The 14,524-nt window shown below is 46.9% G+C and overlaps 1 protein-coding gene across 4 annotated transcripts in view; it reads left to right on the plus strand.

Annotated features, from left to right (window-relative positions):
- Ezh1 (enhancer of zeste 1 polycomb repressive complex 2 subunit) overlaps window positions 1-14,524 on the plus strand; it is a 37,157-nt gene that overhangs the window by 18,418 nt on the left and 4,215 nt on the right. For all 4 annotated transcript variants that reach the window (XM_038325915.2, XM_038325918.2, XM_038325916.2 and 1 more), the window contains 7 exons: window positions 379-470; window positions 5,897-6,077; window positions 6,575-6,771; window positions 8,583-8,674; window positions 9,796-9,836; window positions 10,438-10,563; window positions 14,000-14,178. In XM_038325915.2, the coding sequence (XP_038181843.1) occupies window positions 379-470; window positions 5,897-6,077; window positions 6,575-6,771; window positions 8,583-8,674; window positions 9,796-9,836; window positions 10,438-10,563; window positions 14,000-14,178 (908 nt within the window). The remainder of the gene's footprint in view (window positions 1-378; window positions 471-5,896; window positions 6,078-6,574; window positions 6,772-8,582; window positions 8,675-9,795; window positions 9,837-10,437; window positions 10,564-13,999; window positions 14,179-14,524) is intronic.

A 14,524-nucleotide genomic window follows, 5' to 3' on the forward strand; every position in this document is an offset into this window, starting at 1 on the left:
GTGAGTGTGGCTACACTGTTTGAAGTGTTCCCCTCCTCCCACTCACCCCAGCTCCTCCCCTGTGCTCTGCTTTATCCTGTGGCGTTCCCAGCTCCTGCTCTGGTGAGGGCTTTACAGAGGGCCGGTTCTGTCTATTTGCTCAGTGACAGTCTGAGGTGGTTTGTATGATAGGTACAACCTAATAATCAACCATGATTCTCCCTTGGTGCCTCTCTGCCTTTGAAAGGATTATGGTGATATCAGAACTAAATTTTGTGTACTTTGCCGATCACCTTTTATATGAGTTCAACACCTGCCATAACTTCCCCACTCAGTTTCCCTGCTCCCTCTTTTATCAAATGGACCGAGCCTGGGACACTACAGGTTTTTGTTTTTCAGCTTTCCACGCCACTCCTAACGTGTATAAACGCAAGAACAAAGAGATCAAGATCGAACCAGAACCCTGTGGCACAGACTGCTTCCTTTTGCTGGTAGGTTCTTAAGCCCTTCTGGCATTGTTAACACTGTTTAAAGTTGAGCAGGAAATGGTCCTTGAACTTTCTGTGTCTGGGAACACAAGCTAAGTGAGTTAGTTCACAGCACTGCAGGAGTCTTAAGGAGCTCCCCAGACATGGGATGGTGTAGTCTTCCTGTAAGGGTAATGGAATAAGACTGGATGAACATTAATAAAGGATTTTCTGCTCTAAATGTCACCTGCTTAGTCTGAGACTATTGTTACATTTGGAACAAAGAGAGCTGTACATGTGTGTCAGTGTTGGGGTACTTGGGCTTGACCCCCAGCACCATCAAAGAAAAAAAATGGAGTAAAGTGTGTGTGTATGTGTCCACGTGTGTGTGTCCATCTCCTGTATATACATACTGTCTTTTTTTTTGTTGTTGTCTCTGTAAATACTTATAACCATAGGAAGAAGAACACATGAAGGGATTGATTCTTGTGTCCAACCTCATGACCCTTTCTGATGGACAGGCCTTTTGTGGCTGTATAAATCTCCTGTGTATCTCAGGGCAGTAGATTTGTTATAGTATGGACCCACATCTGCTTGGTCGTCACACAGAAGTCAATGCTTAGAACATAAGAAAGAGATGGTGGGGGCCGGGCGGTGGTGGCGCACGCCTTTAATCCCAGCACTCGGGAGGCAGAGGCAGGCGGATCTCTGTGAGTTCGAGGCCAGCCTGGTCTACAAGAGCTAGTTCCAGGACAGGCTCTAAAAAAAAAAAAAAAAAAAAGCTACATAGAAACCCTGTCTCGAAAAACCAAAAAGAAAAAAAAAAGAAAGAGATGGTGGGAAGCGGATCAGTTTTATGCAACAGCTGACTGCATCCTGAGGATATGGGGGGCAGGCACCTAAAGACCCCATCTCCAGGTGGTGGCACATGCCTTTAATCCCCTAGTATTTGGGAGGCAGAGGCAGGTGGGTCTCTTAAGTTCCAGACAACTAGTGCTACACAGAAACGCTGTCTTGGTAAAACGTTATTTAAAAAAAGAGAAAAACCTCTCGGGGAACTCAGGGACACAGAGTGCTTACAGGGAGGGGAAGAAGGAATGGGTAGGCAGGCCATATTCTGACTAGGATCTTTGTCGTTCAGGCAGTGTCTTCCTTTTTTCTCTGACTGGCACATCTCCATGGTCTTCAGCCTCCTGATTACCCATCCATAGAGTTAGTTACATAGGTACTTAGAGTGCTTCCAACCTTCAGAGTCACCCACACAGTTTCCATGAGAAGATGCCCAGTGCTAAACAGATAGATAATGTTATCTGTCCCAGGTACTCTGTAAAGCAAGAGTATTTAGCAGTTAGCCTTTAGGGTTTAGAATGTTGGGCACAGGAGGGTAAAGTAACTGCGGATACAAAGGGAAAGGGAAGTAGAGGTGACTCCCAAGGACAGCTGCAGAGAAGGGAACCCGTTCACTTCTCTCCTACCAGCCTCCGTTCATTTCCTGCTTTCCTTCATTCTGGCTACTAAACGCTAAGTGGGGGCAAAGATGGAGGGTTGGGGAACAGAAGGCTTTGACATGGTGAAGTATGTGCTGATGGGGTAGCCAGACATCATTGGTGGCAGGAAATCTGAACAGAGATGTAGAAAGAGTAGGTGGAGTCAAGGAGACACCATGTAACTGCTGAAGGAGAAAGATGCCAGAACAGACCCTTACTCTGTAAGCCATAGCCTTGTAGCCATATACAGATTAATAGAAATGGGTTAATTTAAGATGTAAGAGCTAGCTAGAAATACACCTGAGTCATTGGCCAAACAGTGTTTTAATTAATATGGTTTCTGTGTGATTATTTGGCTGGGAACAAAAGAGCAGTCTTCACTTACAATGGAGGTGAGGTTACTGCCCGAGGGTCCCATATCAGGACCCTCGGAAGCACAAAGGGCTTGTATGGGTGGAAAGCAGTAACAGGAGAACCCAGGCGTTGGTGGCACATACCTGTAATCCCAGCACTTGGGAGACAGAGGCAGGCGGATCTCTGTGAGTTCAAGGCCAGCCTGGTCTACAAGAGCTAGTTCCAGGACAGGCTCCAAAGCTACAGAGAAGCCTTGTCTCAAAAAAAAAAAAAAAAAAAAAAAAGCAGTAACAGGAGGATGTGTGCTGAGTGAGGAATTTAGTCATCTGGGGCCTAGGGCCTGTTCTCGCTGACTGGCATGTCTCAGTGGGTCATGGTCTTCTGAGGCTTGTTTCTGTAGTTCTGAAGGCAGACACATTTCAGTCATTTACTGTGCATATGCCATTGTACATGTGGAGGTCAGAGGAAGAGGAGAATTTGAGGCGTTGGTTCTCTCTGACTATGTGAGTCCTAGGGGTGGAACTCAAGTGTTTGTGTAGTAAAGTACTATAACCCATTGAGCCACCTGCCCGGACATAACTGCTTTTAAACCTCAGCAACCTACATGATTTGTGTGAGGTGATCCACAAAACTGAACAATAATAGGAAATTTAAATATACTGGTTTTACCTGAAGGTCGGCAGATATTCTTGGGTTCTGTAAATCTACAGTGAGATGATTAATTGCTTGAGGTAACCTTGGAGAGGGGGTGGGTGGGGTATAGTAGTAGTCAGAGCAACGCCCAGAGGAGGGTCACTAGTCAGCTCTCCACATAATAGGTTGAGCTCAGGCAAAGGATATACTACCTAAATACAGTTTCTGCCATCGCTAAAACTGCAGTGGAAAACCAGGTGCCTTCGGGAACATCTTTAGCAGAGTAACAGAAGGGACATGGCAGCAAATGTTACTTGTTGTTCATCTCAAGTGGGCTATATGGTTATAGCAAAATAAATTAACTTTCTCCAACTCATGCCTTAAGTCCCCCTGTGTATCAAGCCCTCTGCTGCCCCCTCCCATGCATTGTCTGCTAATCCTCATGGCAATGCCCCAAAGTGGAAGAAGTTAGGGGTTTTAAAGTCACATATTTTGCACAGTTTATTAATAAAGTCAATGCTTATAGCATTTTTGGGATTCGGGCCTTGATCTAAATCCATAGCCCATGCTTTTTAAATTATTCTAGGTCTCTCCCCAATGTAATGTCAACATTTTTGCCCTTGACAGGGCGTCGTCCTCAGAGTCACCATTCTGAGACACCATGCATGTCTGTTCCACTTCGATAGCCAGATGCACACATTCAGATGCGCTGGGCTTTCTTCCTTCAGCTCGTGTTTTCCTTACAGACTGTCTAATCATAACAAGATGTCTAGCCCAGCCAAAGCAAGGCGTCAGAGTGTTAGCTGAGAGCTCACTTGTTTGTCCGTTAAAGGCTTCAGTGGAAGGCAGAGGATTTAAGCAGTCTGGAGAGAAACCAATGCTTGTAATTTTTTTTTTCAACTTTTTTTTTTTTTTTACAGTGCTGAGTATTGAACTTGGATCCTATGCTTGCTAGGCAAGTGCTCCAACACTGAGCTGTTCCCAGCTCTATGTTGCTTTGTATTAAGAACATTTTGTTTTCAGACTAGTTTCAAATATGGCTCAGGCTGGCCTGAACTCAGGAGCCTGCTTCAGTCTCCCAAATGCTGGAATTAAAGGCATGCACCACCATGCCTCCACCTTTTTTGAAGTGTTGGTGTGAGGGAAAGTTGGTTTTCTGAGGCAGTGTTTTGGGTAGCTCTAGACTCATGTAAATGAGGCTAGCCCTGAAAGTTCTGATTCTCTGTCTCTGCTTCCATACACTGGGGTCACCACGACTCAGGCTCTGCTTCCATACGCTAGGGTTACCATGACTCAGGCTCTGCTTCCATTTGCTGGAGTCACCACGACTCACTCAGGCTTTGCTTCCATACACTGGGGTCACCATGACTCAGGCTGTGCTTCCATACACTGGGGTCACCATGACTCAGGCTCTGCTTCCATTTGCTGGGGTCACCACGACTCACTCAGGCTCTGCTTCCGTACACTGGGGTCACCACGACTCAGGCTATGCTTCCATTCGCTGGGGTCACCACGACTCAGGCTTGCACTCAGCTCTCAAAAAACATTTTTTAACGTATAAAGAAACCGAAAGAGGCCTTCCTGGACATGAAGTATTTTTCTATCTTTATCCAGTATTTTCTATCTTTATATGAGTTTGGGGATTAGGTCCAAGGCATGCTACTTACTACGTACATCCCTAGCCTGTCTGTTTAGATTTCATTTTCAGACTCATATCATCCCATAAAATGTGGTCAGAAACCATATTTGGCTATTAGTTATTTATTGTTTTTACCTCAAATAATTCCATCATTCATTTCTTCTTTTCATGTTTGTTTTGAGACAAGGTCTCACTATGTTTCCCATGCTGGCAGGGAACTTAAATTCTGCAAACCACCACACTGGCCTCAAACTCCCAGAGATCTGCCCGCCTCTGCCTCCCAAGTGCTGGTGTCTAACCCTTGTGACTTCTTTTTTTTTTCCTTTCAAGACAGGGTTTCTCTAGCTTAGGAGCCTGTCCTGAAACTCACTCAGTAGACCAGGCTGACTGCGAACTCAGAGAGATCCACCTGCCTTTGCCTCCCAAGAGCTGGGATTAAAGGCATGCACCACTTGTGACTTCTTTTTGGATGTTCAGTCTTGTGAGATGATCCATATTCTGGACTTAATTGTTCTTCTCGCAAGCGTCACTTGCCTTATTTGATCCTAGGATCTCAGAAGTTAGCTCTGTAGCCTTGGTTTTATTTATGGCAAGCAGTACTTTGGGCTAATTATTTATAAGGCTCGGCTGTATCTCAGTGGTAGGACACTTGTCTACATATACAAAGCCTTGACGTCACGTCCCAGCACTGGAAAAAATAGGAAGAGAAGGACAGGGAATGTAAGCAGCCAGTGCTGTGTGTTTGACCTAATGGAGTAGGTAGGTGTGTGATATCACAGCAGTAACAGGTAGACGTCTGTAGGAACCAGTGTGACCAAGCTGAGGTATAGTTTATGCATTCTTCAAAGTCTCATATGTAGACTTAGGGAGAAGCTTCTACATTAAACCATGATTACATTCTAATCCAGAGACTGCACTTGTGTTACTGAAACAGAGGCTTTGTGGTCACATATGAAGGGCAATGGCCTAGGGAAAGGAGCCCTGAATCCTGTATCTACCCTAGAACATGGAACAGGTTTCAGCAGGTTTCATCTGGTTTCATTCCCTCTGACCTTGTTTCATCTGCAGGAGATGTTCTTAAATCCCAGATAACTAACAGTGAATGAATTTCATATGTCACTCAAAGCTGAAAATGTATAGATTGTATCTTTTAAGATTCTATGACACTTCTTGTTGTGTGTTTCTATGTTTGTGGATGTTTGGCTACCGTCATAATATGCTCACACTTACATGGCACAGATAAAGCCAAAGTTCCATTATAGATGAAGCTTTGTGATGGTGGCATCAGTCTGCAGACCCTTTGTCCCTATTTCCTACCTGTAATGTGTTCACCACAGGAAGGAGCAAAGGAGTATGCCATGCTCCATAACCCTCGGTCCAAGTGCTCTGGGCGCCGGCGGAGAAGGCACCACGTGGTCAGTGCGTCCTGCTCCAACACATCTGCCTCTGCTATGGCTGAGACTAAAGAAGGAGACAGTGACAGGGATACAGGCAATGACTGGGCCTCCAGCTCTTCAGGTAAACAAATGACCAGGGTCAATGTCCAGCTCTTAATATTTATACCTTTTAGAAACTGTTAATTCTTGCTGGGTGGTGGTAGTGGCGCATGCCTTTAATCCTAACACTCGGGAGGCAGGGCAGGTGGATCTCTGAATTTGAGGCCAGCCTGGTCTACAGAGTGAGTTCCAGGACAGCCATTACTATACAGAGAAAACCTGACTTGAAAAACCAAAAAAAAAAAAAACCCACAACAAAACAAAAAAACCCTCTTTCTACTAGTTTACCTGGAAGCAATGAAAGTGAGACACACACACACACACCTAGAGCGTGAGTGCACTCACATTGTGTAGGCCAGGCTAGCTTCAAACTTGTTCTGACCCTGCTGACTGCCTGGATTTACAGGCGTGTGTAAGTGGAGTGGAAGGGCTAATGTTTCCATTCCGATTAGAATGATGTGCTCCGACATGGGGCCAACAGCTGCATTCCACACATTTATGTTTTTCTCCCTTGCGCAGAGGCTAACTCTCGCTGTCAGACCCCCACGAAACAGAAAGCCAGTCCAGCCCCACCTCAGCTCTGTGTTGTGGAAGCCCCCTCAGAGCCTGTGGAGTGGACTGGGGCTGAAGAATCTCTCTTCCGAGTCTTCCATGGCACCTACTTCAACAACTTCTGCTCAATAGCCAGGCTTCTGGGGACAAAGACATGCAAGCAGGTACTTCCTGGGAGCAGCAGGATGAACATGGGCCCTCCTTTCCTCACTGCCAGTCTCCGCTACCATCTTAGCAGGCTGTGTCCGAACAGAAAGTGTCTTGGTTCAGGGTCTTGTACACCTCTCCTTCTAGATCATGGAGAGGCCTTGATCACAAACCATCTGCTCTCTTCCTTACCCTGTGCCGTGTGTGTGTGTGTGTGTGTGTGTGTGTGTGTGTGTGTGTGCGCGCGCACGCTCGTGCAAAAGAGAGAGGGAGAGAACATGTGTATGTGCATATGCATATTTTTGAGGCAGATTTGACTGGTATAGAGGTCACTATGTAGACTAGCATGGCACTGAACTCAGAGATTCACTTGGTTCTGTCTCCCAAGTGCTAGGATTAGAAGTGTGTGCCACCACACCAAGCCCTTCCTCACATGCTTTATTCCAGGTTTCCTATCACTGGGTTTTCTAATTGCCACCCCCAGCCTGGGTGCAGACCTCAGCCTTCTCTCTCATACCATCCCTGGTTTTGCGGTTTGGCAGCAGCCACTGATGCTCCAGAGGCAAGAAAAGACTGCAGACCGTTAAGATGGCTCTGCAGGTAAAGGCGCGTGATGACCCAAGTTCAGTTCCCCAGGACCCACACATTAGGAAAGAACCAACTGTTCAAAGTAGTCCTCCAACCTTCGTACAACCTACTGCAGTACACATGCCTACACAAACACACACGTGCACATAGCGTGGATAAATGAAAATGTAGTTAAATTCTTCAAAAGAAAAGGTGACAGGAGAGGAGTAGAGACCAGAGGTGAGAGTCAGGTGTCTGAGCCAGTCTGTCCAGTGAGAAGGGCCCAGTGCCAGATCCCTGATCACCTGGCTCCCTGACTTCTGCAGGTCTTTTGCTAGGAGCACATTCTCAAATCAAGCATTACTAGGCCTGGTATTATAGAAGGGGTTGAGAATTGAGAACGTGTTTCATGCTCCTTCGTGTGACAAGTGAAGAGAATTATGAGCAGAAGAGATTGGCACTTCCATTTCGGAGCCCATATCTGTTTGCTCGCAATATGGCTTCTTTTTAAAATTTTATTATTACGTGTGTGTGTGTGTGTGTGTGGTGTATAGTGTGTGATGTGCACATGTGATAGCAGTTCTTGGAGGGCAGAGAACAGCTTTTGGGAGCTGGTCCTTTCCTTAAACAATAGGATCTGTGGACTGAATTCAGGTCATCACGGTTGCCTGACAATAGCTTTTCCTGTTGAGCCATCTTGCAACCCCACAGCACAGGTTCCTTAACCTAAAAGTCTGTAGAATTTATGTGTTTTTTAAAGGAATGTTTTCCTGGTACTGTTTATAGTTTTTGCAGGCTATCATAAGGCTTCATAGTCCAAAAGGGGGTAAACAGAGAAGAGAGGGAGAGGAAACAAAAAATAAATGCTTTAAAGGCTGAAGCCTTGCTGAAGTGCTGCCGTGATGGACAGCCAGGGGTCTGCTACCTTTCTGCCATCAGAGGGAGCTAGTGCTTAGCCCAGGGACACCCTTCCCATCAGGCCGCACTCAGCACCTGCAGTTCCCTTCCTGAAAGAGGCAGAGTGGAGGATGAAAACCAGTGCCGGTGGGCAGCAGGGCCGTGTTTAGTAATTCTGCCTCCTGAGTCTAAGTAAACCTTCAGAGCCAGTGACCCCAGCCGCACCCTGTTTCTCCCCGACTAAAAAGATGCCCAGTTAGCTGTCTGTGAAGCTCAGACCCTTCACAAGCCCAGCACCTGCCCAGTCACCTGCCTGGTTACCTGGCCCCAGCAGTGTGACAGGTCCGGTTGGTTTCTCTTCCAGGTCTTTCAGTTTGCAGTCAAGGAGGCACTTATCCTGAAACTGCCAACAGATGAGCTAATGAACCCTTCCCAGAAGAAGAAAAGGAAACACAGGCAAGGCTGACAACGAACTCTAATGGCCGGGTTGTCTGTGGTCTGCCCCCCGCCCCCATGCCATCCTTGCCCCCCTCTTGCCACTCACTGCACTGGGCAGAGCCCGCCCATCCTATTGGGACACTCAGATGGCAGCCAGTGTCCTCAGCACTCCCTGAGGATCTGTGACTAGGGCCAGCCCCTCCCTGTTGCCCACGCTGAGGACTCTTGAGCTAGCTGTCTGACTTTTCTTCTGAGTTTCTCGCCAGTAGGACGTAGGGGCTGTAGCTCTACACTAAAATTGTTTCCCCTTCTTGGGCATTGACCATCATCCCCACTTATCAACTTTGAGGAATTTGTTCCTTTTCTTGTCTTTCTTTTTGTTATTGTTTTCTTTTTGTTGTTGTTTGTTTGCTTGTTTTCTGAGACAGGATTTCTCTGTGTAGCCCTGGCTATCCTGGAACTCAGTTTGTAGACCCAGCTGACTTTGAACTCACTGAGATCCACCTGCTTCTGCCTCACAAGTGCTGGGATTAAAGGTGTGTGCCCCCATCACCTGGCTTATTCCTTTTCTTTATATATTTATATGTATTATTTTTCAGAGTTACATAACTGTGTTTATTGATTGGAAGTTAAAGGAAATTAATAGCTGTGCACAGTTAATTCCAGTACTTGAGAGGGAGAGGCAGATCTGACTCTGTGAGTTCAAGGCCAGCCTGGTCTACAGTGAGAACTTGTCTGAAAAATGAAACCATCACTGTGATGGCTGGGTTCCCTGGTGTGTATTACCAACCAGAGAAAGGAGGTGGCTCTGGCTCCAGCTGCAAAGGAAGTCCTGTCATTCTTCCCTGTCAGTTTTCTCACTGAAAGGCTTTCCCACCTGGCAGCTTAGAGCTCTGCCTGGCAAAGGGGAGAAGGCAGGAAGAGGAAGAAGCAATGGTGTGATAAGAGACAACTCTGTGAGTTTCGCTTTGTTAGACAGGCTCAGATTCTGCATACCAGGGTAGGCGCCTCCTGCTAAGGAACTCTTGAAAGGTACCTTGCAGTCGTCAGACTGTCCCACAAAGCAGGGCACCCTGTCATTTGTCTGCATCTACAGAAGACAATGACGCAGACCTATCGTGGCTCTCTTTTTCTCCTAGGTTGTGGGCCGCACACTGCAGAAAAATTCAGCTGAAGAAAGGTAAGTTCAGTTAAAGAAAGGTGGGGGACAGATCAGAGTAGAGTGTGTGATTAACATGTTCAGGATGATGGGCTTCATCCTGCATGTGAAAACGTGCGCGCGCACACACACACACACCACACCACACACACACACACACACACACACACACACACACAGCCCACACACACACACACACAGAGTTCAGACTGAGACCTCACCCTGTGGTTATCGCCTTGCCACACCTATAGCTCTCCAGTTGACCCTGGCTGCTTCTGCAGATTGCAGATTTCTTTGCAGCATCTCAAGGGCTGAGCCAGTGGCTACAGCTGAGATACCCTCTTAGGAGATAAACTTACGGCCTTGTGGTCTCTGAGTTTCCTAGTGTGCTGTTTGCCAGTGCCAGACCTCTTTTCATGTTTAGAGTAGGTACCTTGTTATCTCAGGCCATCTCCATACCCTGCCCTCAAAGCAGATACTTCACATGTTTGTGTACTGGTCCATGCTGCCTCATCAGGTGCTCAGTGAGCCCAAGGTCATGTTAGGACAGCCTGCTTTGACTTGAGGCACTGGAACATTTGGAGGGTGCCTGGTCACAGTGTCCTTCTCTACTCTCTTCTAGATAACTCTTCTACACAGGTGTATAACTACCAACCCTGTGACCACCCGGACCGTCCCTGTGACAGCACCTGCCCCTGCATCATGACCCAGAATTTCTGTGAGAAGTTCTGCCAGTGCAGCCCAGACTGTAAGAGCACCCTGCTTTCACCATCATCTACCAAAGTGGTGGCCTTTGAGTGCCCAGGCTCCCTCTTGCCCCATAGCTGCCCGTAGACCTTTGCTGTGCTCCAGGCGTCCCACAGGGAAGTGAGCCAGCTGGGATAGTTGTGGGGATTGGTTGGTACTATTTTTAATTTTGACATTATTTTATTATTTTATGTATATAAGTGTTTTGCCTGCATGTATATCTGCACTGTGGGCATACCTGTTGTCCAAGGAGGTCAGAAAAGGGAGTCAGATTCCCTGGAACTGGAGTCACAGACCATCTTGAGCCACTGTGTGGGTGCTGGGAATAAATCACAGGTCCTCTGGAGGAACAGTCAGTTCCCCTTGCTGCTGAGCCACCTTTGCCAGGCAGAGCTCTAAGCTGCCAGGTGGGAAAGCCTTTCAGTGAGAAAACTGACAGGGAAGAATGACAGGACTTCCTTTGCAGCTGGAGCCAGAGCCACCTCCTTTCTCTGGTTGGTAATACACACCAGGGAACCCAGCCATCACAGTGATGGTTTCATTTTTCAGACAAGTTCTCACTGTAGACCAGGCTGGCCTTGAACCCCTTTTCTACTTTATAAAAGCACCCCAAGTCCTAGGCTTACAAAGTCTCTCCTCCCTCTCCCTCCCTCACTCCTTTCTGTATTTTCCTTTGTCCACTGCTTAGACAGGTATGCGCCACCTTTTCCAGCTGTGACAGTCAGGTAGGGACTCTAGGGGCTGTCTCCTTCCTTCCTTTCCTAAGGCGCACTCGCAGCCTTCTCCTTAGGAGGCTGTTTTTAAAAACGTTGGGGCTGGAGAGGCGGCTCAGTGGCTAGGAGCACTTTCTGCTCTCCCAGAGGTCCTGAGTTTGGCTCCCAGCATCCATGTCAGGCAGCTCACAACCACCTGTAATTTCGGCTCCAGGAAATCTGACACCTTCTATCCTCGGGCATCCATACACACTTGACATACACACATACATAAATAAAAATAAAAGTGGAAAAAAAAAGGTTATATGGGTTGAGTGTGGTAGTGTGTAACTAACTAGGTCTGGAACACCACTGTAGGACTCTGAAGCAGGAGGAGCAGAGTTCAAGACCAACCTGCGCGACTAATGAAACCATGTTTCAACGACCCCCACCACCTCCAGATTTGTTTAGCTGGATACAGTATTATCTAGCCTTGGGAGAAAGAGGCAGGTGGATCCCTTGAATCTAGACTAAAACCCTGCCTCAAAAGAGAAAACTAGAGAAGAGGGGAAGGGAGAGGAGGAAAAAGAAAAAGAAAAAAGAAAAGAAAAACAAGGTCTGGTGAGGTGGTTCAGCAGGTAAAGGCAGCAAACAAACTTGCCAGGAAGCCTGGGTTAAATCCATGGGACCATATAATGGAAGGGTACTCTTCCTGCGTTGTCTGTCCTCTTACCTAAAATACACACACAGTTATTTTGAGAGCTTTCGATAACCCAGGCCCAGACCTTGAACTCCTGCCTCCTCACTGCTGAAATTACAGGTGCGTGCCATCACACTGGACCCATAGAGAGTTCTTCGTGTTTGTTTAATATCTGAAGACTGGTTGGTTGTGGTTCTAGGGTTCTGTTCTGTGACTTGTACTTGCAAGGGAAGCACTGTCTATACCTACCCCAGCTAGAGTTCTTTAGAACACATTTTTTTTTATCATATATTAATTGAGCAGGGTAAAGAGCCTTCATTTCAACATTTCCATATTAGCTGGAATTTATTTTGTTGTTGTTTTGTATTGAGACGGTTTCACTGTGCAGTCCTGGATGGCTTCAAATTCACAGAGATATACCTGCCTCTGCCTCCTGAGTGCTGAGATTAAAGCCACGTACCACCATACTTAGCCGAGGAATCTGACTGTCCCTTAGTAGGAGCTGGAATGGGTAAAAATGCAATACTGTTCTTGTAGAAAACCCTAGTTCAATTCCCAGCACCCATATCAGGCAGCTTATAAGGAAATACAACTTTAGCTCCAAGGGATCTGATGCCATGTTTTGGCCTCCAAGGGCTCCTGCACTCAGGTGTGCATACTCACCTACAGATAGATACATGCATATAATTAAAATTAAAAATTAGTATGTAGGGGCTGGAGAGATGTCACAGCAGTTAAAGCAGAAAACCTGGGTTCTGTTCCTAGCACTCTCACAGCTACCTGTAACTATAGCTCAGGAGGAATATAACGCCACCTTCTGGCCTCTGTGGATACTGCACACATGTGTTGCACATAAATAAGCAGGCACACACCTCTAATCCCAGCATTCAGGAGTTAGAGGCAGGTGGATCTCTGTGCATTCAAGGCCAGTCTGGTCTACAGAGCAAGTTCCAGGACAGCCAGAGCTGTCTCACAGAGAAACCCTATCAAAACAAAAACAAACCAAAAAAAAGGCATACACACTCATAAAATATAAATAAGTCTGTATGTGTGTATTATATTTTATGTATGTGTATAAACCTAAAAAAGTAATTGTGTACACATATACATGCTCTTACATATTATCTGGTAAGAGACAGGACTCGGGGGTCAGCAGAAAAGTACCCAGCTTACCTTTCCTGCTTTGGGCTGTGCAGTTGATGGCAGCCTCTGGGCTTGCACAAGGCAGGACCCAGGCCGGCTGTGATTGTCACCTCACAGGGAACAGATAATGATCTCAGCCACAGCAGATAAAGTGCCAGTGCTGGGGAGGGTTGCGGATGGAGGGCGGCGCAGAGCGGATACATTCGCTTCTCAAAATGATACTTGTTTTGATGAGTATTTACTGTGAAAAGCACTGATTTATTTTCTCTGGGGTTCTCTCCACCTTGCTTCTGAATTCTGTCAACAGGAATGAGAGGGGAACCCTGTTGGGGAATCTCCAGGTGACACCAAATAGTCACACCTGCTCTGTTGTCTATTGGACTTGAATGTTGGGAATTAGTTCATAGTGTGTGTATCTGTGTAAGTACGCTGGTGCATATATGTGCATGTGCGGCCAGGCGTCAGCCTTGGGTGTCATTCCTCAGGAGCCACTTAGCTGTTTTTTTTTTTTTTTAAGGTGGGATCTCTGACTGGAACTAAGGGCTTGCTTATTAGGGTAAGGCTGTCTGGTTAGTGAGCTCCAAGAATCCATTGTCGCTAGCTTCCCAACACTGGGGTTACAAGCGCATAGGTGCTGCCATGCCTGGCTTTTGTATGTGGGTTCTGTGGATCCGATTCAGTTTTTCATGTTTACATGACAAGAACTTTACCAATCGAACCATCTCCTGAGCCCTGAAGGAGGTACTTCATTGTCTAAGGGGGAAAGGCCAAACGTTCAGGGGAAGGAACCTTCTGTCTGTTCTGCCAAGTCTTGAACATGTCCATTTACTTCTCTGCTGTCCCTGAATCCGGCCTCCATTGGTGTGGGCCTGCTTCCTAACCGTCCCCCTCTCCCCACCCAGGCCAGAACCGTTTTCCTGGTTGTCGCTGTAAGACTCAGTGCAATACCAAGCAGTGTCCTTGCTATCTGGCAGTGCGGGAGTGTGACCCTGACTTGTGCCTCACCTGTGGGGCCTCAGAGCACTGGGACTGCAAGGTGGTGTCTTGCAAAAACTGCAGCATCCAGCGTGGCCTCAAAAAGGTGAGGTCTTTTCTTGGGTCAAGATCACAGTGGGAAAGAGGAAATGGTCCCAGGTGTCCTTGTCCCATCGGCTCCTCAGGGGGTTTGTATGTGAAAGTGCTTGATACATTCTGTCAGTGGCCAGATTAATCAAATTTTCCATCCTACAAAAGGAGCAGGCGGTATTCGCTGTGGATGCTCACATCTGGTGTAAGACTTTGCACTTTACCACTGGACTGCACTCCCAGCCCCAAAGTTGCCCCTTCTACCTCCTACATTGCAGTGTATGCCGGGACTCAGCCCTGGAAGTCCCCAAGGAAGAGGAAGAAAGTGTCCCGTTTCCTTTACCACTTCTGCTTCTTGTTTT

Source organism: Arvicola amphibius, chromosome 4, assembly GCF_903992535.2.
Source record: "Arvicola amphibius chromosome 4, mArvAmp1.2, whole genome shotgun sequence".
Taxonomy (NCBI): domain Eukaryota; kingdom Metazoa; phylum Chordata; class Mammalia; order Rodentia; family Cricetidae; genus Arvicola; species Arvicola amphibius.